We start from the raw sequence: 24,992 nt of genomic DNA, 5'->3' as shown, positions 1-24,992 counted from the left end.
GTGTCTTGAAATTAACTCTTGTACTACTTCACTCAGTTCAGAGCCACAACCAACTGTTACACAATTATTCTGTAATTTTACTCTCTAAACTCAAAATTGAGGAAAATAGTTTTAACTCTGGAAAACTTGCTCAGTCATTTTTGCTGTGCATGCATTACAGCGCACACATTTCAAAAGATATGCTCATAATAAATACAATAAATATTTACACTTACTCGAGTTGATCTTTGGCTGGATCGAGTAAAAAAAAAAAAGCACCGCTCGTTGTCAGTGTCGCAGTTCTCAAGATTGAATTGAATCGCTGTCCTGAATCATCTGAAGCACATAAAATCCACATGCCGTCTCGCAACAAATTTTACCTCCAAACAGCCTAAACTATGTCTGACAGATTTCATCCTGTTTACGGTGGGCGTTTCAACTGCGAAAGAGAAACCAATTGAAATCGAAAGAGTGAAAGTGATTATCATGCCGTTACCATGTGAATAGTCTTTTATGAATGCGTAAGTGGGCACTCAGTGCTCTGACTCCAGTGTAACTGAGTAAGGTGACAAGTTTTATGTTTCATCTAATTTAGGTAATTAAAAAAATATAATATTATTTGACAGTGGGCATATAGGAAAATGTAAAGTATAAAGTTTCTGTCAATATGGACACACTCTGGATATAGTGCTGAGGAGTCAGATGGCAGAGTTGCTTTGATTTGTATTATTCTTATCAACTATGTGTTTAAATCTTTCTATTTCTTTCCTGTCTTTTTAGTTGATATTTATCCACTTATTTTATTTTTAGGGCCCGAGCACCGAGTTGAAGGCCATATGGCCTGCACCATAGGTGCAAAGACCTATTGTTTTCGGCATGTTTTTTTCTTCTTCACTTATTATTATTATTATTATTATTATTGGGGCCCAAGCACTGAGGTGCAGGCCATAGGGCTGCAGCATAGGTGCAAAGCTCAATTGTTTTCGGTATGTTTTTTCTTCTTCTGCTGCTTATTATTATTATTATTATTATTATTATTATTATTAGGGCCTGAGCACCGAGGTGCAGGTCTGCACCATAGGTGCAAAGCTCAATTGTTTTCGGCATGTTTTTTCTTTTCCTGATTATTATTATTAGGGCCCAGGCACCATGGGTGCAAAGCCCTATTGTTTTTGGCATGTTTTTTTCTTATTATTATTAGGGCCAGAGCACCAAGGTGCAGGCCATAGGCCTGCACAATAGGTGTAAAGCCCTATTGTTTTCGACATGTTTTTTTCTTCCTCTTATTATTTGGGTGGTGCAAGGCCTCTGTTGTCCACCAGAAGCTGCTACACCAGAGGTGCAAGGCCCTATTGTATTCAGAAGGATTCTTCTCTTTATTATTATGATTAAGGCCTGAGCACTGAGGTGCAGGCCTATGGCCTGCACCGTAGGTGCAAAGCCCTATTGTTTTTGGCATGTTTTTTCTTCTTCTAATGATTATTATTATTTTAATTATTATTTTATTTCTCCATGGAAGAACTCATTTTTGAGGCACCTGCGATGCTCGAAAACTCACAAATTTTAGTTCACTGATCAAATGTGCGTAAAATCACAAAGTTACACTGAGAGTTTGACCTATCCATGTCAAATTTGGTAGGTGTGTGGAGTGCTCTGAGATGAGCAAAACTGCCTTTCCATTGCATCAGCCTTAATCAGCAGGAAGTGAGATATTTTTGGTTTTGTGCGTTTTGACACGAGTTGCGTTTTAACAAACTCCTCCTCAGCGATTTGTTGGATCCATGCCATATTTGGTATCCCTCATTTCAAGATGTTGCTGATGTTAAGTTGTGAAGGGATTTGTGATGTCGCAAGATGTTGAAATGGCGAACCAATAAATTTATACGTTGCGCCACGCAAACAGGAAGTGTCTCATAAATTCATCATGCATTGCTTGATATGGCTCAAATTTCACAGGTTATAGGACATCATGGTTCTGAAGATATCCACATGCCCAAAGACACCCTCTTGTATAGTGCCACCATTTGGACATGGACAGTAAGGACTCCATTGCCAAAATGTGTTACATTTTGATGTACTCTTCCTAGATGGTTTGTTGGATTCATTCCATATTTGGTATCATTGATGTCAAGATGTTGCTGATTTTAAATTGCGATGGGATTTGCAATATGTCACAAGATGTTGAAATGGTGAACCAATACATTTATGTTATGCCACACAAATAGGAAGTGTGTCATAAATTCACTGTGCATTGCCAGATATGGCTAAAAACTCACAGGTCATAGGACATCAGAGTTCTGATGATATCCACATGCTCAATTTGACCCTCTGGTATAGCGCCACCTTTTGGACCTAGAGAGTAATAATTCCATTGCTGAAAAACTGACTCATGAACTTTGGAACACACATCATTCCTGGCCACTGCTACTCAGGGATAGAGGCTTGGCCTCAAGTGCGAGGGCCCTTTATCGCTGCTAGTATCTTTCTTTCTTTCTTTCTTTCTTTCTTTAAAATTATTATTTTCTTCTCCATGGAAAAACTCATTTTTGAGGCACTTGCAGTGCTCAAAAACTCACAACTTTTGGCTCACTGACCAAATGTGCATAAATTCACAAAATTACACTGAGCAAGGGACTGGGCATGGTCCCAGAGCTCTATAATGCCCCCGAGAACAAGCTATGGTTGAGATGAAGTTGCTCGGATTGGCACGAGATATGATGTGATCGATATGCTTGTGATACAGGACAAAGTTCGCATAGTGGTATTTGACTTTGCCCAACAGGAAGTCAGCCATGTTGGATGGAATGTGGGATTTTGGAATTTTCCCATGCTGTTTTGAGGGGTTTATGATGGCTAAAACCTCATGAAATTTTGCCCATACATTTGTCCTATGATACAATTTGAGTTGATATGGTAAATTCATCTACCTAAGCTTCATTAACTCCATAGCATCATCTAGTTAAAAAATACAGATTTGACAATTCATGAAATTTGGTACACACGTCAGTCATGCGCACGGACACTCAGCCATAGGGGCTTGACCCCAGGTGTGTCTGGGGGACTCCATAGCACCCCCATATGACACGGAGATGCCTGCCCAGTATATAGTTTCACCTATCCATGTCAAATTTGGTAGGTGTGTGGAGTGCCCCGAGATGAACAAAATTGCATGATACACTGCATCAGCCATACTCCACAGGAAGTGAGATATTTTTGGTTTTGTGCATTTTGATGTGTCTCATTTTTTAACAAACTCCTCCTAGGCAGTTTGTTGGATCCATGCCATATTTGGCATACGTCATGTCAAGATGTTGTTGATCTTAAATTGCGAAGGGATTTGCAATATGTCACAAGTTGTTGAAATGGCGAACCAATGAATTTGTTATGCCATGCAAACAGGAAATGAGTCATAAATTCACCATGCATTGCCTGATATGGCTTAAACTTCACAACTTATAGGATATTATGGTTCTGAAGATATCCACATGCCCAAAGATACCCTCTGGTATTGCACCACCATTTGAACATGGACAGTAATGACTCCATTGCCAAAACACGTGTTACATTTTGATGTACTCTTCCTAGGCAGTTAGTTGGATCTCGTCTCATCTCATTATCTCTAGCCGCTTTATCCTGTTCTACAGGGTATCCTGGAGCCTATCCCAGCTGACTACAGGCGAAAGGCGGGGTACACCCTGGACAAGTCGCCAGGTCATCACAGGGCTGACACATAGACACAGACAACCATTCATACCTACAGTCAATTTAGAGTCACCAGTTAACATGTCTTTGGACTGTGGGGGAAACCAGAGCACCTGGAGGAAACCCACGCAGACACAGGGAGAACATCCAAACTCCACACAGAAAGGCCCTCGCCAGCCACGGGGCTCGAACCTGGACCTTCTTGCTGTGAGGCAACAACGCTAACCACTACACCACCATGCTGCCCAGTTTGTTAGATTCATATCTTATTTGGTATACATCATGTCAAGATGTTGCTGATTTTAAATTGCGAAGGGATTGAGCCATGTTGTTTTCCCAATGTTTTTTTTTTCTTCTTCTTCTATAATTACAGATTTGACACCTTTGAAATATTCAAAAACTCAGGAAATTTTGTGCACTCTTGAAAATAGGGCAAAAGTTTATTTTTTCTTAGGTTATTTGCCTTGGGTGAGTCTAGAATACATCATAGCACCCCCTAACATTTTGGATTCAAATTTATAGCTTTGGATGCCACAACGTTCATCTGATGTTCATGAGTTTTGGAGGGAACAATGTCCTCACTAAACCAAACATATTTCCCATTTATTTGCATTAGCTTCGCCCAAAATGAAGTCAGCCATTTTGGAATTTGTGATGTTTTAACTTATTTTTACATACACTTTCACACTTATCCTAGGCAGTTCATCGGTTTTCCTTAAAAGTTTGTAGGAATAAACTTCAGACACACACGATGATAAATTGCGAAGGAATAGTGCATCTCAAACGAGGACGTAATGGCGGCCAATGTTGGATGGAATACAGGATTTTGAAATTTTCCCATGCTGTTCTGAGGGGCTTACAATGGCTAAATACTCATGGAACCTGCCTCTGACATTTGTTGTGGGATATCTTTTGAGGTACTATTTTCAATTAGCGTAGGTTGGCCTCATCAGCTACATCGCACCCCTATTTCAAAACTTTTTGCTTTGGTTGCCACAGAGCTCATTCGATGTTCATGAGTTTTAGAGAGAACATTGTCCTCACTATGGCAAACATATTTCCCATTGGTTTGCTTTAGCTATGCCTAAGAGAAAGTCAGCCGTTTTGGAATCTGTGATGTTTTAACCTATTTTTTTTACATACTCTTTCACACTTCTCCTACGCAGTTCATTGGTTTTCCTTGAAAGTTGGTAGGTACAAACTTCAGACAGATGGGATGATAAATTGTGAAGGAATAGTGGATAGCTCAAATGAGAACGTAATGACAGTCAATGTTGGATGGAATATGGGATTTTTAAATTTTCCTGCACTGTTCTGAGGGGCTTACAATGGCCAAAAATGCATGGAACCTTCCTCTGACATTTGCTCTGGCATATCATTTGAGTTGATATTGTAAATTAGCATAGGCTGGCCTCATCAGCTACATAGCGCCCCCTGTTTCAAACCTTTTCACTTTGGTTGCCACACAGCTCATTCGATGTTCATGAGTTTTGGAGGGAACATTGTCCTCACTACAGCAAATATATTTCCCTTTGGTTTGCATTAGCTCCACCCAACAGGAAGTTGGCCATTTTGGAATTTGTGATGTTTTAAGCCATTTTTTGCATACTCTTTCACACTTCTCCTAGCCAGTTTATTGACATTGAGACTATTGAGACATTGTCACTGAGACTCCTCCTCGGTATATAGTTTCACCTATCTGTGTCAAATTTGATCAGTATGTGTCAGCATGAGCTAAAGCATGTGCTGACAGAACATAGAATACAGTTATGAGCAAGAGTGAAATTTCCCACGACATGAGTGCATTCCTATCTTCTGTATAGTATTCAGGCATGGGGCTTTAACGAAAAATAAATTTGATAACATTGAGGCCGGATGGCATGGTTTCTTGAGATGGATGGTGAAAGGTGGATGTGTGTGTAAAATCCCAGATAGCAAAAGGGCGTTGATTCGACGGGGACTCATCGGCATGTTCTTCGACCATACGCTGTCGAATCATCGTGGATCACCGGCGTTGATTCAACACCGCTTTGCTCATACGAGTTTGCATTGAAACGACGTTGAAAAGTGGATGGTGGCTGACAGAGAATAGACCCCCTTTCACCCTTTATTCAACTACGGATTTCAGTCGATTTATAGTTTAATTTTCGGCGATGATTCATCCAACTTTACTTCCTGTTTTATGTACAACAGGAAGGCTACAAATTAAGCAAAACAGGCTAAATTAAACTAGCTAACAATAAAGCATCGGGGCTCTTGCCTAGGATGAACACACACATGCATACTTCAACCATGAAAGTGAAACTTAATTTATATCAATGTGCGTAGGCTAAGTCCTGTTTTATGTACAACAGGATATAAAAATGCATGCAACAATGCACCTCTCCTAATGTTTGTCAAGCTATCTAATGAGGCATAACTTTTAACATTTATAAGGAACAGAACACACTTGAACAAGTTCTTAGAAACATTTTTATGATTTATTTATAATTTATAATTGTGGCCTATTCCTCCTGCGGAAACAGAAAAACATAACCAAAATTAATTTGATGCAGCATTGATAAAGAAAGTCAGCAGTAGGCTATGGGTTTCTAAATGCCACCCTACCTCACGTCTCCTCATCCCTCCCTCTCTCTCTGGCGCATACTTAAGCCACTTCTTGATTGCGTCACTAAAAGTAGCGTGTGTGCTCCCTGGCAGCTGCTTTTGTAGAGCATCTGAAAGAAAAAGAACAAAACAACATTGAGACTTTGCATGGTGATAATTGTTAAAGTTTGAGTTGTTAAGACTATGCACGTCACACTCTAGTGGTAGGTGGCAAGTAATGGTACTAGTACAGAAAATATATGTAAAAATCAGAAACCATAGATGTGAATCTTGTGACAATTTAAACGGGATTAAAAAAAAAAACATTTTAATTTCCCCATTGACACAAAGCGGAAATAGAAATGCCACTACCGGACCGTTCGTCACTCAGTCAGCCTCCCTGGACTTGCCTGCACACCTGCTTTTTCTGAGTAAGGCGCCTGGTGAGTTTCTTAATCCTTTTTAATCCTTTGCATCTTTCACAATATGTTTGTCGTTGTCGTTATAATCGTAATGTTACAGTTAGTGAAGGAGTTATCAAAGAACGTTTAGAAGTAGTGTGCAAGTACTTGCGACAGCTTACTATTTTACCCTCTTTTACAGCTTTGTGCACATGCATAACCTACCAAACAGGACATCATGGATCTTGGTGTCCTTAAACGCAGTTTTTTCCCCCTTTCCAGCCCAGTTAAATTGGCTGGCCAAGCTGTTGACCAGGAGGCTACGCAGCATCTGCCTCACTGTGACCCCTATGTCGGTTCCTCCACAAAGGGCTAAGGTAGACACCTGATAGAATAAAATGTAGCATGAAGACAATAATGAGACAATAATGAGGCTACACAAAAGAACAGGTCAGCTCAAAACGACATGCGACCTAGGCCTACATGCTCGATTTAAACGCTAAGTTTTCACACCAACGCTAAGTTTTCACTCCAACAAGACAACTACTTCGACTCGTTTTTCGATTGAATAATGCATCTGCATTGTTGTTGTTTCAAATGGATACTAGTTGAGGGAAATTTCTCCAACGCGTGATATGACTGAAGTTCATCATAACTTCTTAAACTGCTTGAAATTGTATTCGAAATTCCCTTTATTAATAGTGACTGAATAATGGTACGTACCAGATGTCCAGGGATGAATGAAAATGTAGCGTGGTCCAGTGTTTTTCTCAATGTTGTTTCAATGGTCCAAGCGTAACAGCAGGCTGATCCACAAGAGAGTCGCGATCCAACTGAGTGGTGTGGGAGTTTCACGTGCACCCAGGTATATAACGAAAATGACGTCATCCAGTAAACAGCAGTGGTAATTGCACTGCATTATGGGACAGCGTGGGACATCTAACGACATATCGCTACGTATACGTACTGGCCCTTTTTATATCATGCCTTGAAATGAAAGTCAATACAACAGAGATGAGAGACACTGGGTATGAAAGTAACACCAGGATAAGTTGTAACACCACCATTCCCACCAGTTAGGTATAAGATGCAGGTTTTGTAACACTTTCAATCTTCTTAGAATTAATTTATGATCATCTTGGAAATGTTAAGTTATTTGCAAAAAAACTTTCAAAGATAGAAGGTCAAATCCATTGCTGAGTTAAGAAAGTAAACTGGTTTTTGTTCTTTTTTTTATCATTTACTTATCATTATCACTTATACTTATATCATTTATTCATATCTATGTGTAAGCAGGATAAGACAAACAGTGGCAACTTCAGGCCCGTAGCCAGCATTGTGGAGGGGGGGGGGGATCTTTTTTCCCCAAAGGTGGACTTCATCTGGCCCCCTACTCCCGTACCCCCCAAATACACGAGCACACTTCAAATCTTCTAATTTAGACATTTAAAAAAATGTTCTACAACACTCTAGCCTAGTGACTTACCAGTAACAAAATAGACTTGAAGTATTCAGATCCGCTCTGCATAAAGCAGCTAAATCCTCTCTCTGTCTCCTGGCAGAAAGCTCCTTGGTTTGCTTGTGTCTCAATCACAGCTGGTATTCTGTAGAAAGACTTCTTTTCACCTTTCCCATCAGCTTTGTTAGAACACCCTAACACAGCACAAAAGTTTACCATTGTAGGTTTTTGATGAACCAAGTGCCTCGTGGGTTCACATACCGCATGCTGCCGTTATTTCCCCCTAATCACGAGTTTGTTGGTCTTCCAATATGGCGCAGGGTTTGTTTACTTCCGGTTTCGGGTGACGTCAGTGAAAGGGGTCTAATGGGGGCATTACCGCCACCCACTGGATTGGGGTGTAAAGCAGTCTGAACAAAACGTGTAAACATAAACATAGGAGAAATGAACCTGTTTTTCTAACTCGTCCTCACTTAGTCTACTTTTCTTTTTTGATTAGTCTGGATTTGATATTGTAAATTTAAATGTGAATCAATGTATATTCATTGGACATGAACAAATGAATAAATCTTGAGTAATCTTGAGGGGCGTGTGTGTCTGGGGGGGGGGGGATCGAACGAACCCTCCGATCCCCCCTGGCTACGGGCCAGAATTTATATTCTGAACAATTAGTTGCTCATCCTACCAATGTTGAAAACTGGCCGGCAAAAGTGACGATGGTTCAACATCGTATATTCGACCTTCTCTGACGGTCGACAGATCAACCTTTACCCACGGTGATTCAACAGTGATAAATCGACCTTCTCCGACGGCGGAGAAATCGATGTTTCACGGCGCCGTTTCAGCGTTGATTTTCTGACTTACGACGAAAACCGACCATTCTGACCAAGAATCGACGCCGTTTCAACGTCCGTCTGCTATCTTGGATGTATCTAACAAGAAAGAAAAGGTGATCCACAAACTCAAGTGGACAGAAAGCTGGACTGAAGCTTTAAAATATCAAATAAATGACTGCGTGAGATCACAAACATGCTACCCATCCACAACTTCTGTGATGAAAGAAAGAACACACTTTATTTATCACATGTACACTTAAGTACAGTGAAATTCCTCCTCTGCATTTAACCCATCTGAAGCAGTGAACACACATGTACACACACGTAAGCAATGAGCAAACACACACACACAACATCTGGCCGAACACTCTGTTGGTGAGGTCTTTAACTCCCACCTCTGGGAGAGCTTCTCCCAGCTTCCGAGGGAGGCAGGGGACATTGAGTCTGAGTGGACCATGTTCTCTGCCTCCATTGTCGATGCAGCTGTTTGGAGCTGTGGCCGCAAGGTCTCCGGTGCCTGTCATGGCGGCAATCCCCGAATCCGGTGGTGGACACCGGAAGTAAGGGATGCCGTCAAGCTGAAGAAGGAGTCCTATCGGGCCATGTTGGCCTCCGGGACTCCGGAGGCAGCTGATGGGTATTGGCAGGCCAGGCGTGCCGCAGCTCGGGCAGTTGCGGAGGCAAAAACTCGGAACTGGGAGGAGTTTGGTGAGGCCATGGAGGAGGACTATCAGTCGGCCTCAAGGAAATTCTGGCAAACTGTCCGGCGCCTCAGGAGGGGGAAGCAGTACTCTGCCAACACTGTTTACAGTGCGGGTGGGGAGCTGTTGACCTCGACTGGGGATATTGTCGGGCGGTGGAAGGAATACTTCAAGGATCGCCATAATCCTACTGTCACATCTTCCATTGAGGAAGTGGAAGCTGATGACTCAGAGGTGGACTCGTCCATTACACAAGCCGAAGTCACTGAGGTGGTTTGCAAGCTCCTCGGTGGCAAGGCATCGGGGGTGGATGAAATCCGCCCTGAGTATCTCAAGTCTCTGGATGTTGTGGGGCTGTCTTGGCTGACACACCTCTGCAACATCACGTGGCAGTTGGGGACAGTGCCTCTGGAGTGGCAGACCGGGGTGGTGGTCCCTCTTTTTAAGAAAGGGGACCGGAGAGTGTGCTCCAATTATAGGGGAATCACACTTCTCAGCCTCCCTGGGAAGGTTTACTCCAGGGTACTGGAGAGGAGAATTCAGCCAATAGTCGAACCTCGGATCCAGGAGGAACAATGTGGTTTTCATCCTGGTCTTGGAACACTGGACCAGCTCTATACCCTTCATAGGGTGCTCGAGGGTTCATGGGAGTTCACCCAACCGGTCCACATGTGCTTTGTAGATCTGGAGAAGGCATTCGGCTGTGTCCCTTGTGGTATCCTGTGGGGGGGTGCTTCGGGAGTATGGGGTTCGGGGCTCTTTGCTAAGGGCTGTCCAGTCCCTGTACGAATGGATCAGGAGTCTGGTTCACATTGCCGGCAGTAAGTCAGACCTGTTCCCAGTACATGTTGGACTCCGGCAGGGCTGCCCTTTGTCACCAGTTCTGTTCATAATTTTTATGGATGGAATTTCTAGGTGCAGCCAGGGGCCGGAGGGAATCCTGTTTGGGAACCACAGGATTTCATCTCTGCTTTTTGTGGATGATGTCCTGTAGGCTTCTTCAAACCAGGACCTTCAGCATGCACTGGGGTGGTTTGCAGTCAAGTGTGAAGCGGCTGGGATGAAAATCAGCACCTCCAAGTCCGAGGCCATGGTTCTCGACCGGAAAAGGATGGCTTGCCCTCTTCAGGTTGGTGGAGAAGTCCTGCCTCAAGTGGAGGAGTTTAAGTATCTCGGGATCTTGTTCATGAGTGAGGGAAGGATGGAGTGTGAGATCAACAGGTGGATCAGTGCAGCCTCCGCAGTGATGCAGTCACTTTACTGGTCCGTCGTGGTGAAGAAGGAGCTCAGCCAAAAGGTGAAGCTCTCGATTTACCAGTCAATCTACGTTCCGACTCTCACCTATGGTCATGAGCTTTGGGTAATGACTGAAATAACAAGATCGTGGATACAAGCGGCTGAAATGAGTTTCCTTCTCAGGGTGGCTGGATGCTCCCTTAGGCTGAGAAGCACAGTCACTCGGGAGGAACTCGGAGTAGAGCCGCTGCTCCTCCACATCGAGAGGAATCAGCTGAGGTGGCTCGGGCATCTCTTTCGGATGCCTCCTGGATGCCTCCCTAGGGAGGTGTTCCAGGCATGTCCCCCTGGGAGGAGGCCCCGAGGAAGACCCAGGACATGCTGGAGGGACTATGTCTCTCAGCTGGCCTGGGAATGCCTCGGTGTTCTTCCTGAGGAGCTGGCCGAGGTGTCTGGGGAGAGGGAAGTTTGGGCTTCCATGCTCAGACTGCTGCCTCCACGACCCGGCCCCGGATAAGTGGAAGAAAATGAGATGAGATGATATCTCATGGTTTGTGGTGGTTAGCACTGTCGCCTCACAGCAAGAAGGTCTGGGTTTAAGCCCCGTGGCCGGCGAGGGCCTTTCTGTGTGGAGTTTGCATGTTCTCCCCGTGTCCGCGTTGGTTTCCTCCGGGTGCTCCGGTTTCCCCCACAGTCCAAAGACATGCAGGTTAGGTTAACTGGTGACTCTAAATTGACCATAGGCGTGAATGTGAGTGTGAATGGTTGTCTGTGTCTATGTGTCAGCCCTGTGATGACCTGGTGATTTGTCCAGGGTGTACCCCACCTTTCGCCTGCGACCCTGTAGAACAGGATAAAGTGGCTACAGATAATGAGATGAGATATATTACACACACACACACACACACACACACACACACACAGAGCAGTGGGTAGCTATGCTACAGTGCCCAGGGAGCAGTTGGGGGTCAGGTGCCTTGCTCAAGGGCACTTCAGCCCAAGGTCACCTCATGTTAACCTAACCGCATGTCTTTGAACTGTGGGGGAAAACCCATGGACAGAACATGCAAACTCCACACAGAAAGGCCCCCATTGGCCACTGTGCTCGAACCCAGAACCTTCAATGCTAACCACTACACCACCATGATTGAGCATCTATATATTTTTCAAAAAAACAAAATTTCTCAGTTTCAACATTTGATATGTTGTCTTTGTATTACTTTCAATGAAATATAGGGTTTCCATGTTTTTTGCAAATTATTGCATTCTGTTTTTATCTACAGTTTATCCAGCATCCCAACTTTTTTGGAATTGGGGTTGTACTGTATCTCTGTGCACAGATTGGAATGTCTCGCATTAAAACACTGCAACTGTGTTACATGCATAGTTAACAGAATGCTGATTTGAATGATGTGAATCACACATTTCCATGAGGAATAATTTTTGTGATTCATCATGTCATGGTGCATCATTACATACTGATAAAAATTGTCTGGCATGCTTGAAACTGGTACAGGCTGGTCTGATTGCTCTTGAAACTGGTACAGGCGGTCCTGATTGCTATTTGTTTTAGCTACGTTACATCCTTGAGGTTATGCTGACCAGTAATGTCTTTCTTCTTCTCATAAGACTATGATCCTGATGGGTGGTGGAATGGTACATAATGTCTCTTTTTTTCATACAGTAGTGTAGTCTAAACCAGTGATGTAATGCTTCGTCACCCATTTACGTTATACTTAGATAACTTAGCTTCGTCAATCAAGTCATCATCATCCAATCACATAGCTACAACACACTCATCTTTGTCCTACAATAAACTGAAAAACATCTCTGAGCAGCTGTGTCTGTCAGTGACTGCTCCCAGATCAATCCATGAGGTAGAATCTCCTGGATATCTGTGAGGCAGAATCTCTTGGGTGGTAGAGGTCCACATTTCTAGATCATACTTTGTCACTTCAACCACCTTCAGTGCAGACAGATCAAAGCCTAACTAGTACTGTATCAGGATATTAAAAAGACTAAAATAGCATGTACATTTAATTTAAAAATGTGGTTTGTTTGAATGCAACTCCCAGTGACATTTCAAAACAATAGCACATAAAATGCATCTTCTTAGTTGGTGTCATAGTTTTACTATTAAATTGCAAAACAAATGAATAAAACAAAAAAGGAGATTGAGTTTTCCCCTCACATCCCCATTTGTAAATCAACCCCTAGTTTGGGAACCCCTAGATTAATACAATATCATACACTCACTGAGCATTTTATCAGAAACACTTTACTAACACTGGGTAGGCCTTTTGTTCTCAGAACAGCCTCAATTCTTCATGGCATGGATTTCACAAGATGTTAGAAACATTCCTTTGAGATTCTTGTCCATCTTGGCGCCACACAATTCCTGCAGATTTTTCAGGTGCATATTATTCCAAGCTGCTTTATCATGCTTTCAATTCTTTTGGCAAGTAAATAAAATGCTAATGTCTTGGTTCATTTTATGTATTCTCCTGTTAAAAAAAAGCCAGTTGTCTGAAGGACAAGGAGCCATTTGCCATGCTTATACCTCAAGTTAGGTAGTTCATATTTTATCCAAAGAATATTCTGTCTTCTAGATGAACAATCTCTTAGATTAAGATGCTGTCTCTTCCAGTGTCCTCCATGTGCACAGGTGAGATTAAAAAAAAAAAAATAATAATAATAATAATAATTAAAGCCGCAAGCGGCCTCGACGGGCCCTCGCGCCAGCGGCCAAGGGGGGCGGGGGCATGCGTCCCCGCGAAATACCTTCCACAGCTTCTTCGGCAAGAGACATTACTCCCGCAATGGCGACAAAGAACAGAATTGGACACATGGCAACGATAGGGTCTCGCACTGTACGGTGCTCGGGCCCTAATAATAATAGCGCCCTAATAAGGGTCTTGTAAAGAGTTTGCTTGCCAAGTTTGACAAATCAGAAGCTGCAATATCATTTCTGCCATAACCAGCACCCCCAGGGGCGAAAGTGCACAAAATTAGGCCTACATGTCAGGTGAGCTATGAAGAGTTTGCGTATGAAGTTTGATGACAATTGAGTAAATAGAAGATGAGATATAGATTTTTGAAGAATAAAATTTGTGGTTTTTCCCATGTCAGTAGGTGGCGCTATGCTGTACATGAGCGATTATGAGTTGGAAAAATAAGTGTCTACAACAGCAACGCACTATCACAAGGTAGTGGTGTGAAGGAAAAGCATTATGGAATTATTTACCAAAAACCCGTTTTGGAGCAATTGCGTCGGCCAAAAACAGCGCCCCCCATGGACGAAAATTCCCAAAATGTGGTATACATGACATGGGAGGTAGGAAGAGGGTGGCCGTGAAGTTTGACCAAATTTGAGGAAAGACTGGAATTTTTGCCCAAAAATAGCGCCCCCAGTGGCGAAATATCACAGAAAGTGGGTAACAAGTCAGAAGCCCAATGAGTGATCTGCGTGTGAAGGATGAGCAGTTTTGAGCAAGTAGAAGATTTGTTATGAATTTTTAAGCATGTAAAATGTTGCATTGAAAATTGATTGATGTATAACTTCTGAAGGGTTTATCCTACGTGAAACCTCTTTAGTAGCTTTTGTCAGCCATGTCTGTAGATGATGTGAATCAATTTTGGTGACATTCCTATGAACGGTCTAGGAGGAGTTGCGCCGTCTTCGTGGCCATGCATTTCGCACAAAAGTGAAATTACCTCACTTCCTGTTGGGCGTGGCTAATGCATTGGCATTACATTTTTGTCCGGCTTAGTGAGATATATATGCGTACCAAATGGCATGCCACTACTACAAACTACATGGCAACCAGGCACCTTAAAGCGGGAGGCCAAAATCACAACGAGTTAGGGGGCGCTATAGAGGCCCTGAGGCCCGCCTGGATCTGGGCTTCTGGTTCTCAGTAGCGGTGGCAGTCTAAGAAAAAGGAGCCAAATTTCGTGCGTTGTCGACCATGGCAAGCGCCCCAATAAGGGTCTTGTAAAGAGTTTGCTTGGCAAGTTTGACAAATCAGAAGCTGCAATATCATTTTTGCCATAACCAGCACCCCCAGGGGCGAAAGTGCACAAAATTTGGCATAGACGTCAGGTGAGCTATGAAGAGTTTGCGTATGAAGTTTGATGACAATTGAGTAAATAGAAGATGAGATATAGATTTTTGAAGAATAAATTTTTTGGTTTTTCCCATGTCAGTAGGTGGCGCTATGCTGTACATGAGCGATTATGAGTTGGAAAAATAAGTGTCTACAACAGCAACGTACTATCACAAGGTAGTGGTGTGAAGGAAAAGCATTATGGAATTATTAACCAAAAACCCGTTTTGGAGCAAATGCGTCGGCCAAAAACAGCGCCCCCCATGGACGAAAATTTCCAAAACGAGGTATACATGACATGGGAGGTAGTAAGAGGGTGGCCGTGAAGTTTGACCAAATTTGAGGAAAGATTGGAATTTTTGCCCAAAAATAGCGCCCCCAGTGGCGAAATATCACAGAAATTGGGTAACATGTCAGAAGCCCAATGAGTGATTTGCGTGTGAAGTATGAGCAGTTTTGAGCAATCAGAAGATTTGTTATGAATTTTTAAGAATGTAAAATTTTGCATCGAAAATTGATTGACGTATAACTTCTGAACGGTTTATCCTACGTGAAACGTATTTAGTAACTTTTGTCAGCCATGTCTGTAGATGATGTGTATCAATTTTGGTGACATACCTATGAACGGTCTAGGAGGAGTTGCGCCGTCTTCGTGGCCATGCATTTCGCACAAAAGTGAAATTACCTCACTTCCTGTTGGGCGTGGCTAATGCATTGGCATTACATTTTTGTCCGGCTTAGTGAGATACATATGCGTACCAAATGGCATGCCAGTACTACAAACTACATGGCACCCAGGCACCTTAATGCGGGAGGCCAAAATCACAACGACTTAGGGGGCGCTATAGAGGCCCTGAGCCCCGGCCAAGTTTGGGCTTCTGGTTCTGAGTAGCGGTGGCAATTCTCGGAACTGGTGCCAAATTTCGTGCGTTTTCGCCCATGGTAAGTGCCCCGAAAATGGCCCAACAGCGGAGAAAAATAAAGAAGAAGAAGAAGAAGAAGACGGAAGAAGAAGAAGAAGAAGAAGAAGACGGAAGAATAATAATAGTGAACTCTTACAAGAACAATAGGGCCTTCGCCCATAGGGCTCGGGCCCTAATAATAAAAGTTATGTATTTAATCATGCCTTGGATGGCATGACAGTTTTTTTTATTTGTCTCAGACAGTGATTAAAGTGAGCAGAAAGATCTGGAATTGTGTTCCAGCACCCTCCGAAACTTGAAGAGTGTAAAAATCTGGAGGTTTTTGCTTGTACCTGTGACATGATCAGACAAAGTATTTTCTTACAAAGCCCTATTTAGAATAGCCTTACAAGTAGTATTCAGGACTCAGACACAGTCTGTGTTTAGGTATAGGCTGAACGTGTATATTTTTAGTCAAGCCTTTTGTTAATAGTTTATTAGGTAAAAGAGTAGATCTGGAAGGTTCTCAGGCCTAGATTGTTTTGGTAAACTGGGATCTACTGATGCTGCCCCCCCCCCCCCCACACACACACACACACGTTAACTCAGGTTTGTTGATGGGCTCCCTCATGTCTGAGTTACCTTCTGGCTCTCTCTTTTAGTTATGCTGTCATAGTTAGTCCTGCCGGAGTCCCTGCTTGCACTCAGCATAAAATGTATACTCTTCTTAACCATTAGGGGACACTGGGAATACCTAACAACCTGTGTTCTCTCTCTCTCTCTCTCTTTCTCTCTCTCTCTCTGGCTTCCTCTGTCAGTCTCTCTCTCTCTGTTGAATTACATGCCGATCCTGAGAAACCAGTAATGCTAAAATCTTCTACTCCTCAGACCTGCCTGATCCATCCTGATGCCCTACTTTTGGCTGGAGTCTCATCACATTGCTCCTGTGGAGGATGGCCCAATATGGACAGTTGAAAGTCGTACTTGAAAGATGGCTCCGGACACTTACAGTTTTACTATGATGGCTGAGGACTTCAACTGACATGATAACCTTAGGACTACAGTTGCCATGAACAGTTTTCCACTCAAGTCTCCATCAATGAACACTTGATAGCATCAAGAAAATAGACTTCATGCTAAAACTATCATGAATTTCCTTGTTACATTGTTAAACAGCAACTGATATCATACCAAATCTTTAAAAAAAAATAGCATTTCAAAACTACAACCCCAAATCAGAAAAAGTAGGAACAGTATGTTGAAATTGAAATAAAAATTTGGAACAATGATTTGTAAATAATCTTTGACCTGTATTGCACACATCACATCACACATCACATTATCTCTAGCCGCTTTATCCTTCTACAGGGTCGCAGGCAAGCTGGAGCCTATCCCAGCTGACTACGGGCGAAAGGCGGGGTACACCCTGGACAAGTCGCCAGGTCATCACAGGGCTGACACATAGACACAGACAACCATTCACACTCACATTCACACCTACGGTCAATTTAGAGTCACCAGTTAACCTAACCTGCATGTCTTTGGACTGTGGGGGAAACCGGAGCACCCGGAGGAAACCCACGCGGACACGGGGAGAACATGCAAACTCCACACAGAAAGGCCCTCGCCGGCCCCGGGGCTCGAACCCAGGACCTTCTTGCTGTGAGGCGACAGCGCTAACCACTACACCACCGTGCCGCCACCTGTATTGCAATTAAAAAAAAATATATACAAGAGCACATTTGAGGTTTTGCCTTGTGAATTTTATCATTTTTTCAAAATAAACATTTATTTCAATTTTGATTCTTGCAACAGATGTCAAAAAAGTTGGGACAGTAATGTTTTTACTATTCTGTAATTTTGCCATTCCTTCTCACAACACTTAAAAGATGCCTAGGGACTGAAGACACGAAGTGTCCATTTCAGGTGTTATTTTGTAACATTCTTCCTGATAACAGGTCTTAAGGTGTTCAACAGTATGGGTCGTCATGGTCACATTTTTTTTGTTTCAAAATTGGCCACACATTCTCCATTAGGAACAGGTCAGGAGTGCAGGCAAGCCAGTCCAGCACCTGCACCCTCTTCTTCCACAGTCATGCCTTTGGAAGGTGGTTTTAAATTGTCTTGTTGAAATATGCATGGCCGTCTTTGGAAGAGATGTCATCTTGAAGACAGCATATGTTGCTCCAAAATCTCATTGTACTTTCTGCATTAATGTTGTCATCACAGAAATGCAAGCTACCTTTGCCAAGGGCATTGACACAACCCCATACCATGATAGACCCTGGCCTTTGGACTTCTTGGTGGTAACAGTCTGGATGGTATTTTTCATCTTTGGTCCAGAGCACATAGCATCCGTTTCTTCTAAAAATCACCTGGAATACTGATTCATCTGATAACAATGCATGTTTCCATTGTGTCCGTCCCAGATGCCTCCAAGCCAAGATAAGTCAACAGTGCTTCTTGACAGTTAACATAAGTATTGCTTTTTGCACAGTAAAAGTTTTAACTGGTATTTGTAGATGTAACTCTGTATTGTAGTGCTTGACAAAAATGTTCCAAAGTAATTCTGAGCCCTTGTGGGGGCTTATCCACTATAGATGAATGATGGTTCTTGATGCAGTGCCACATGAGGGATCAGAAAACATGGGTATTCAGCTTATGCTTGCACCCTTGCTCTTTATGCACTGAAATTCTTCCAGACTATAATCATGATTTGGTACAAAAACAATCACCTACTGGCATCACCTGTTTCAAATCACATCATTATTGAATTGTTTGACCTCATTACTAACTCTAAATTGCCCCTGTCCCAACTTTTTGGAATGTGTTGCAGGCCTGAAACAAAAGAATGGATGTATCAGAATAAAATTATGATTAAATAAAAAATTTGACAATGAAGAAAGTCATGTTGAAGGGAGATAAAACTTTCCTCACCTTCAGATTTACATGCACCCTATGCAGGGCCGCTGACAGCTCTGGCTGGGCCCGGGACAAAATGCTCTGAATGGGCCCCCCCCCCCGGGCCAACCCACACACACACCCACCTCTCTTATCCCAGTCTCTACTCACTCCAACCCTTAAATGACAGGTATTCAAAAACCATTCAACCGGTCAACAACCATTTCATTTTAGCATTTCAACATTTTTACAGTTTTAACATTTTAACATTTCCTTATTCTGCAACTATTCAGGTGCGAAATGCAATGCATCGGACTTTTGTTGTGGCAAAGTTGTCAATGGAGCACTTGCATGTGACGTCACAGCCGATCCAGATTGTGACAGACGCCATCGTGTCGGTCAAACGCCATATTCCGCCTTCTACTTCTACTTCTGGTTCTACTTCTGCTTTTACTTCTACCTTTTCTTCTGGAAAACCCTACTATATACAATTCTACTACAACGGCTGTGGCTACAAGCTCTCTCTACCTGTGCACGTTTTTTATGTTTTTTGTGTGTATTTTTGCATGTTGTTCGTCTGTACCGGACTTCAATATCCACTACAACCGTATGGACTTACTGGACATTGGTTTCCAGCAGAAAATGACGGTTTGTAGCGATTTCCATCGCATGCACAACATTCCGGACGAGAAAAAAAAAAAAACATTCCGGACGAGATTGCGAGACCAGCAGGGTCTCCGTGGATTGTTATCGGAAGCAAAGCGAAGGAGGCGGCGCCGGGAGCAAAAGCGAGGCTGCAGGCAGAGCCGGCCTGTTGACTAAGCTCAGAAAACAGCCACTCAAACCTCCACTGCCAAGCCTCTACCTCTCCAACGCCAGATCCATGTAAACAACACGGACGATTTGGAATTACCTTATTCTATTCTATAATCGGCTGGTCAGTGCTATACTCAATACTTAAGTGACTTACCCATCCAGTGAGGATCATTTTCTTGTTTACAAGATGCCACATCTGAGTCGCTGACAAATCCTGAATTTCTGTAAAGATAACTGTCCAGAGATTTATAAGCAGGCAGTGCTTCACCACTGAACAGCGAGGGAAAGTTAATGAGGTAATTATACACGTCCGGGTATTCCGCTGGCAGTTCAAAATCCGGTTGTGAAAACTCCGTCCGGTAAGCCATAAGGGTCACAAATCTGTAGATCATTTATTTTAGACATATATCTAGTTATCTGTTCATTAGAAAAATGAGCCGTGTAGTCCGTCGGTTGAAATTGATCCATTCTGTACATGAGTGCAGCAGTATTCAGCTGTGTTTTTTACCGACAAGATGGCGGTTGTGTACTTTCCGGTCACGTGACTGCAAGATCTCTATAAGGTCATTGAAGTCCAGCTTTTTCGCAAGTTCGTGCTCTATAGAGAGCATTGCCAGCCCATTGAGCTGAACATGGAAGAGCATAGTATACTGTGCGTGCATACTGTCCAGTGTGAAAAGCAGAGAAGAACACACTGCTCGAGAAACGGCGGGATATGATTGCGGGCTAATGTGAATATTCTTAGCTTCAATCAGATATATGAAACACAATGTTATTAAGCCGTTGTGGTTATGAAATGATTTAATGCCCTGTGCGTTTGATATGGTGTTCAGTGTGACTTGCTCTCCCCTCGTTTGTAACATGAATTGCGTGCTGTGCGTGCCTTGGTTGGGGTTACTTTACGGGGCTGGAAAAAGTTGGCTGTGTCTTACCTGGCTCAGCTGCCCCACTGCCTTTGCTAGTACCTGCTGCATCATCCGAATCTTTTTTAAAATATTTATGCAGTGAGCCCCTGAGTCTCTTGGTTTCTTCCTCTCTTTTTCTCTTTTCTTTTCTGTGCTCCTGACTTGTGCATGTTGGCAAATGGCACGCACGCTGATTGTCGAAGCGCTATGATCGAACAATGTCGTTTTTTTCCCCTTAATCAAAGAGTCAGACCAAACCATTTTTGCATTAGGGGTGGTAGGGGGCCCCTCCTAGAACTGCCACCTTATTGTGGTGGAGGGGTTTGTGTGCTTGAATGATCCTAGGAGCTATGTTGTCGGGGGCATTATGCCCCTGTTAGGGTTTCCCAAGGCAGACAGGTCCTAGGTGACAGGCCAGACCAAGAGCAGTTCACCAAAAAACCCCTATGGAGAAAAAATCCAGGACCGTGACGTCGCCCGGTAGGACGCAGCCGGGGCCCCACCCTGGAGCCAGGCCCGGGGTTGGGGCTCGTATGCGAGCGCTTGGTGACCGGGCCTTTGCCCATGGGGCCCGGCCGGGCTCAGCCCGAAGAGGCGACGTGGGCCCGACCTCCTGTGGGTTCACCACCCACAGAGGTAGCAGTAGGGGTTTGGTGCAGTGTGGATTGGGTGGCAGTCGAAGGCAGGGGCCTCGACGACCTGATCCCCGGACACAGCGGCTGGCTGTTGGGACATGGAATGTCACTTCGCTGGGGGGGAAGGAGCCTGAGCTTGTGCGGGAGGTTGAGAGGTACCGGCTAGAGATAGTCGGGCTCACCTCCACGCACAGCTTGGGCTCTGGAACCCAGCTCCTCGAGAGGGGCTGGACTTTCCACTTCTCTGGAGTCGCCCGTGGTGAGCGGCGGCGGGCTGGTGTGGGCTTCCTTATAGCTCCCCAGCTCAGCCGCCATGTGTTGGAGTTTACCCCAGTGAACGAGAGGGTCGCCTCTCTGCGCCTTCGGATTGGGGAGAGGGCTCTTGCTGTTGTTTGTGCCTACGGGCCAAATAGCAGTATAGAGTATCCAGCCTTCTTGGAGTCCCTGGGAGAGGTACTGAGGGGTGCTCAGACTGGGGACTCCATTGTGCTACTGGGGGACTTCAATGCTCACGTGGGCGATGACAGTGACACCTGGAGGGGCGTGGTTGGGAGGAACGGCCTCCCCGATCTGAACCCGAGTGGTGTTTTGTTATTGGACTTCTGTGCTAGTCACAGTTTGTCCATAACGAACACCATGTTCGAGCATAGGGGTGTCCATAAGTGCACGTGGCACCAGGACACCTTAGGTCGGAGGTCGATGATCGACTTTGTAGTCGTGTCATCTGATCTCCGACCCTATGTCTTGGACACTCGGATGAAGAGAGGGGCTGAGTTGTCAACTGATCACCACCTCGTGGTGAGTTGGATCCGCTGGCGGAGGAGGAAGCTGGACAGACCTGGCAGGCCCAAACGTATGGTGAGGGTCTGCTGGGAACGTCTGGCCGAGCACTCTGTTGGGGAGGTCTTTAACTCCCACCTCCGGGAGAGCTTTTCCCAGCTTCCGAGGGAGGCGGGGGACATTGAGTCTGAGTGGACCATGTTCTCTACCTCCATTGTGGACGCAGCTGTTCGGAGCTGTGGCCGCAAGGTCTCCGGTGCCTGTCGTGGCGGCAATCCCCGAACCCGGTGGTGGACACCGGAAGTAAGGGATGCCGTCAAGCTGAAGAAGGAGTCCTATCAGGCCATGTTGACCTCCGGGACTCCTGAGGCAGCCGACGGGTATCGGCAGGCCAGGCGTGCTGCAGCTCGGGCAGTTGCGGAGGCAAAAACTCGGAACTGGGAGGAGTTCGGGGAGGCCATGGAGAAGGACTATCGGTCGGCCTCAAAGAAATTCTGGCAAACCGTCCGGCGCCTCAGGAGGGGGAAGCAGTACTCTGCCAACACTGTTTACAGTGCGGGTGGGGAGCTGTTGACCTCGACTGGGGACATTGTCGGGCGGTGGAAGGAATACTTTGAGGATCTCCTCAATCCCACCATCATGTCTTCCACTGAGGAGACTGAGGCTGATGACTCAGAGGTGGACTCGTCCATTACCCAAGCCGAAGTCACTGAGGTGGTTTGCAAGCTCCTCGGTGGCAAGGCACCGGGGGTGGATGAGATCCGCCCTGAGTATCTCAAGTCTCTGGATGTTGTGGGGCTGTCTTGGTTGACACGCCTCTGCAACATCGCGTGGCGGTCGGGGACAGTGCCTCTGGAGTGGCAGACTGGGGTGGTGGTCCCTCTTTTTAAGAAAGGGGACCGGAGAGTGTGCTCCAATTATAGGGGAATCACACTTCTCAGCCTCCCAGGGAAAGTTTACTCCAGGGTACTGGAGAGGAGAATTCGACCAATAGTCGAACCTCGGATCCAGGAGGAACAATGCGGTTTTCGTCCTGGTCGCGGAACACTGGACCAGCTCTATACCCTTCATAGGGTGCTCGAGGGTTCATGGGAGTTTGCCCAACCAGTCCACATGTGCTTTGTGGATCTGGAGAAGGCATTCGACCGTGTCCCCCGTGGTATTCTGTGGGGGGTGCTTCGGGAGTATGGGGTTCGGGGCTCTTTGCTAAGGGCTGTCCGGTCCCTGTACGAACGGAGCAGGAGTCTGGTTCGCATTGCCGGCAGTAAGTCAGACCTGTTCCCAGTGCATGTTGGACTCCGTCAGGGCTGCCCTTTGTCACCGGTTCTGTTCATAATTTTTATGGACAGAATTTCTAGACGCAGCCAGGGGCCGGAAGGAATCCTGTTTGGGAACCACAGGATTTCATCTCTGCTTTTTGCGGATGATGTTGTCCTGTTGGCTTCTTCAAACCAGGACCTTCAGCATGCACTGGGGCGGTTTGCAGTCGAGTGTGAAGCGGCTGGGATGAGAATCAGCACCTCCAAGTCCGAGGCCATGGTTCTCGACCGGAAAAGGGTGGCTTGCCCTCTCCAGGTTGGTGGAGAAGTCCTGCCTCAAGTGGAGGAGTTTAAGTATCTCGGGATCTTGTTCACGAGTGAGGGAAGGATGGAGCGTGAGATCGACAGGCGGATCGGTGCAGCCTCCGCAGTGATGCGGTCGCTTTACCGGTCCGTCGTGGTGAAGAAGGAGCTGAGCCAAAAGGCGAAGCTCTCAATTTACCGGTCGATCTACGTTCCGACTCTCACCTATGGTCATGAGCTTTGGGTAATGACAGAAAGAACAAGATCGCGGATACAAGCGGCTGAAATGAGTTTCCTTCGCAGGGTGGCTGGGCGCTCCCTTAGAGATAGGGTGAGAAGCACAGTCACTCGGGAGGAGCTCGGAGTAGAGCCGCTGCTCCTCCACATCGAGAGGAACCAGCTGAGGTGGCTCGGGCATCTTTTTCGGATGCCTCCTGGACGCCTCCCTGGGGAGGTGTTCCAGGCATGTCCCCCCGGGAGGAGGCCCCGGGGAAGACCCAGGACACGCTGGAGGGACTATGTCTCTCGGCTGGCCTGGGAACGCCTCGGTGTTCTTCCCGAGGAGCTGGCCGAGGTGTCTGGGGAAAGGGAAGTTTGGGCTTCCATGCTTAGACTGCTGCCTCCGCGACCCGGTCCTGGATAAGCGGAAGAAGACGAGACGGGTGGTAGGGGGTTCTTGACGCCTTTTTCAAAGACAATAAAGGCAAAAGATCTAGAAATCATTTATTGAATGCAAATATAGCACATTTCTCCCCCAAATCAACACATTTTGAAATGAAATAAAATAATCGCAACTTAATGAGAGCCCAGTTCTGGGCCCTCCCCATTCCTGGGCCCGGGACAACATACCCATTTGTCCCCCCCTGTCGGCGGGCCTGACCCTATGTGCTGTGAAATAAAATGACCCAGCTTTAAGATGGCTTCTGCTACAGTTTTTAGCTATGATGTTCTGTTGTTCATTTTCAAAATAGAAAACAGTCTGTCAAACAGTGTCAGAAATCATATTTATATAGTGATCAATTCGACACAGCCATTTGAAACAGTGTCTTAGTACCATACAAAAATGTCATCTATAATCATCCCTCATTTGTTAGTCTTGTAGCTCAAGTGCAAAATTAAAGAAGTAAACTTCACACAATAAACATTAAATTACCAATTACATGTACAGACAGGGGACAATTATGTAAATTTAATGTAAGGCCAAAGAGTTCCTTTAAATGTTCAAATAAGTGTTGTTTTAGTGTAGAGTACTTTATGGTTTAATATTTTGGATGATTAATGTGCAGCATTGGTGATCAGTTTATACCCACACAGACTTTGAGATATAGACCCCTTGCACATGACATCACATGATAATTTCACCTGGGGATCAAACAGACTCTCCCTGTGTCCGAAATCACTCACTCGTTCACGACTCCCCACTCACTATATAGGAAATTACTATATAGAGGACTATATAGTGAGCTCATTGGTAAAATGAAAATA

At 44.9% G+C, this 24,992-nt stretch overlaps 1 protein-coding gene across 2 annotated transcripts in view; it reads right to left on the bottom strand.

Moving 5' to 3' along the window:
• Positions 1-24,992, bottom strand: part of coro1cb (coronin, actin binding protein, 1Cb) — a 339,064-nt gene that overhangs the window by 65,592 nt on the left and 248,480 nt on the right. The window contains exon 11 of one of the 2 annotated variants that reach the window (XM_060912764.1): positions 6,497-7,053. The exons of the other annotated variant lie outside the window; for it this stretch is intronic. Coding sequence (XP_060768747.1) covers positions 6,865-7,053 — 189 coding nt within the window. The 3' untranslated portion in view covers positions 6,497-6,864. Of the gene's footprint in view, positions 1-6,496; positions 7,054-24,992 lie in introns of those variants that run through there. 2 annotated transcript variants of the gene reach the window in all.

This window comes from Neoarius graeffei, chromosome 28, assembly GCF_027579695.1.
Source record: "Neoarius graeffei isolate fNeoGra1 chromosome 28, fNeoGra1.pri, whole genome shotgun sequence".
Classification (NCBI taxonomy): domain Eukaryota; kingdom Metazoa; phylum Chordata; class Actinopteri; order Siluriformes; family Ariidae; genus Neoarius; species Neoarius graeffei.
This window is presented reverse-complemented; position numbering and strand designations above follow the sequence as displayed.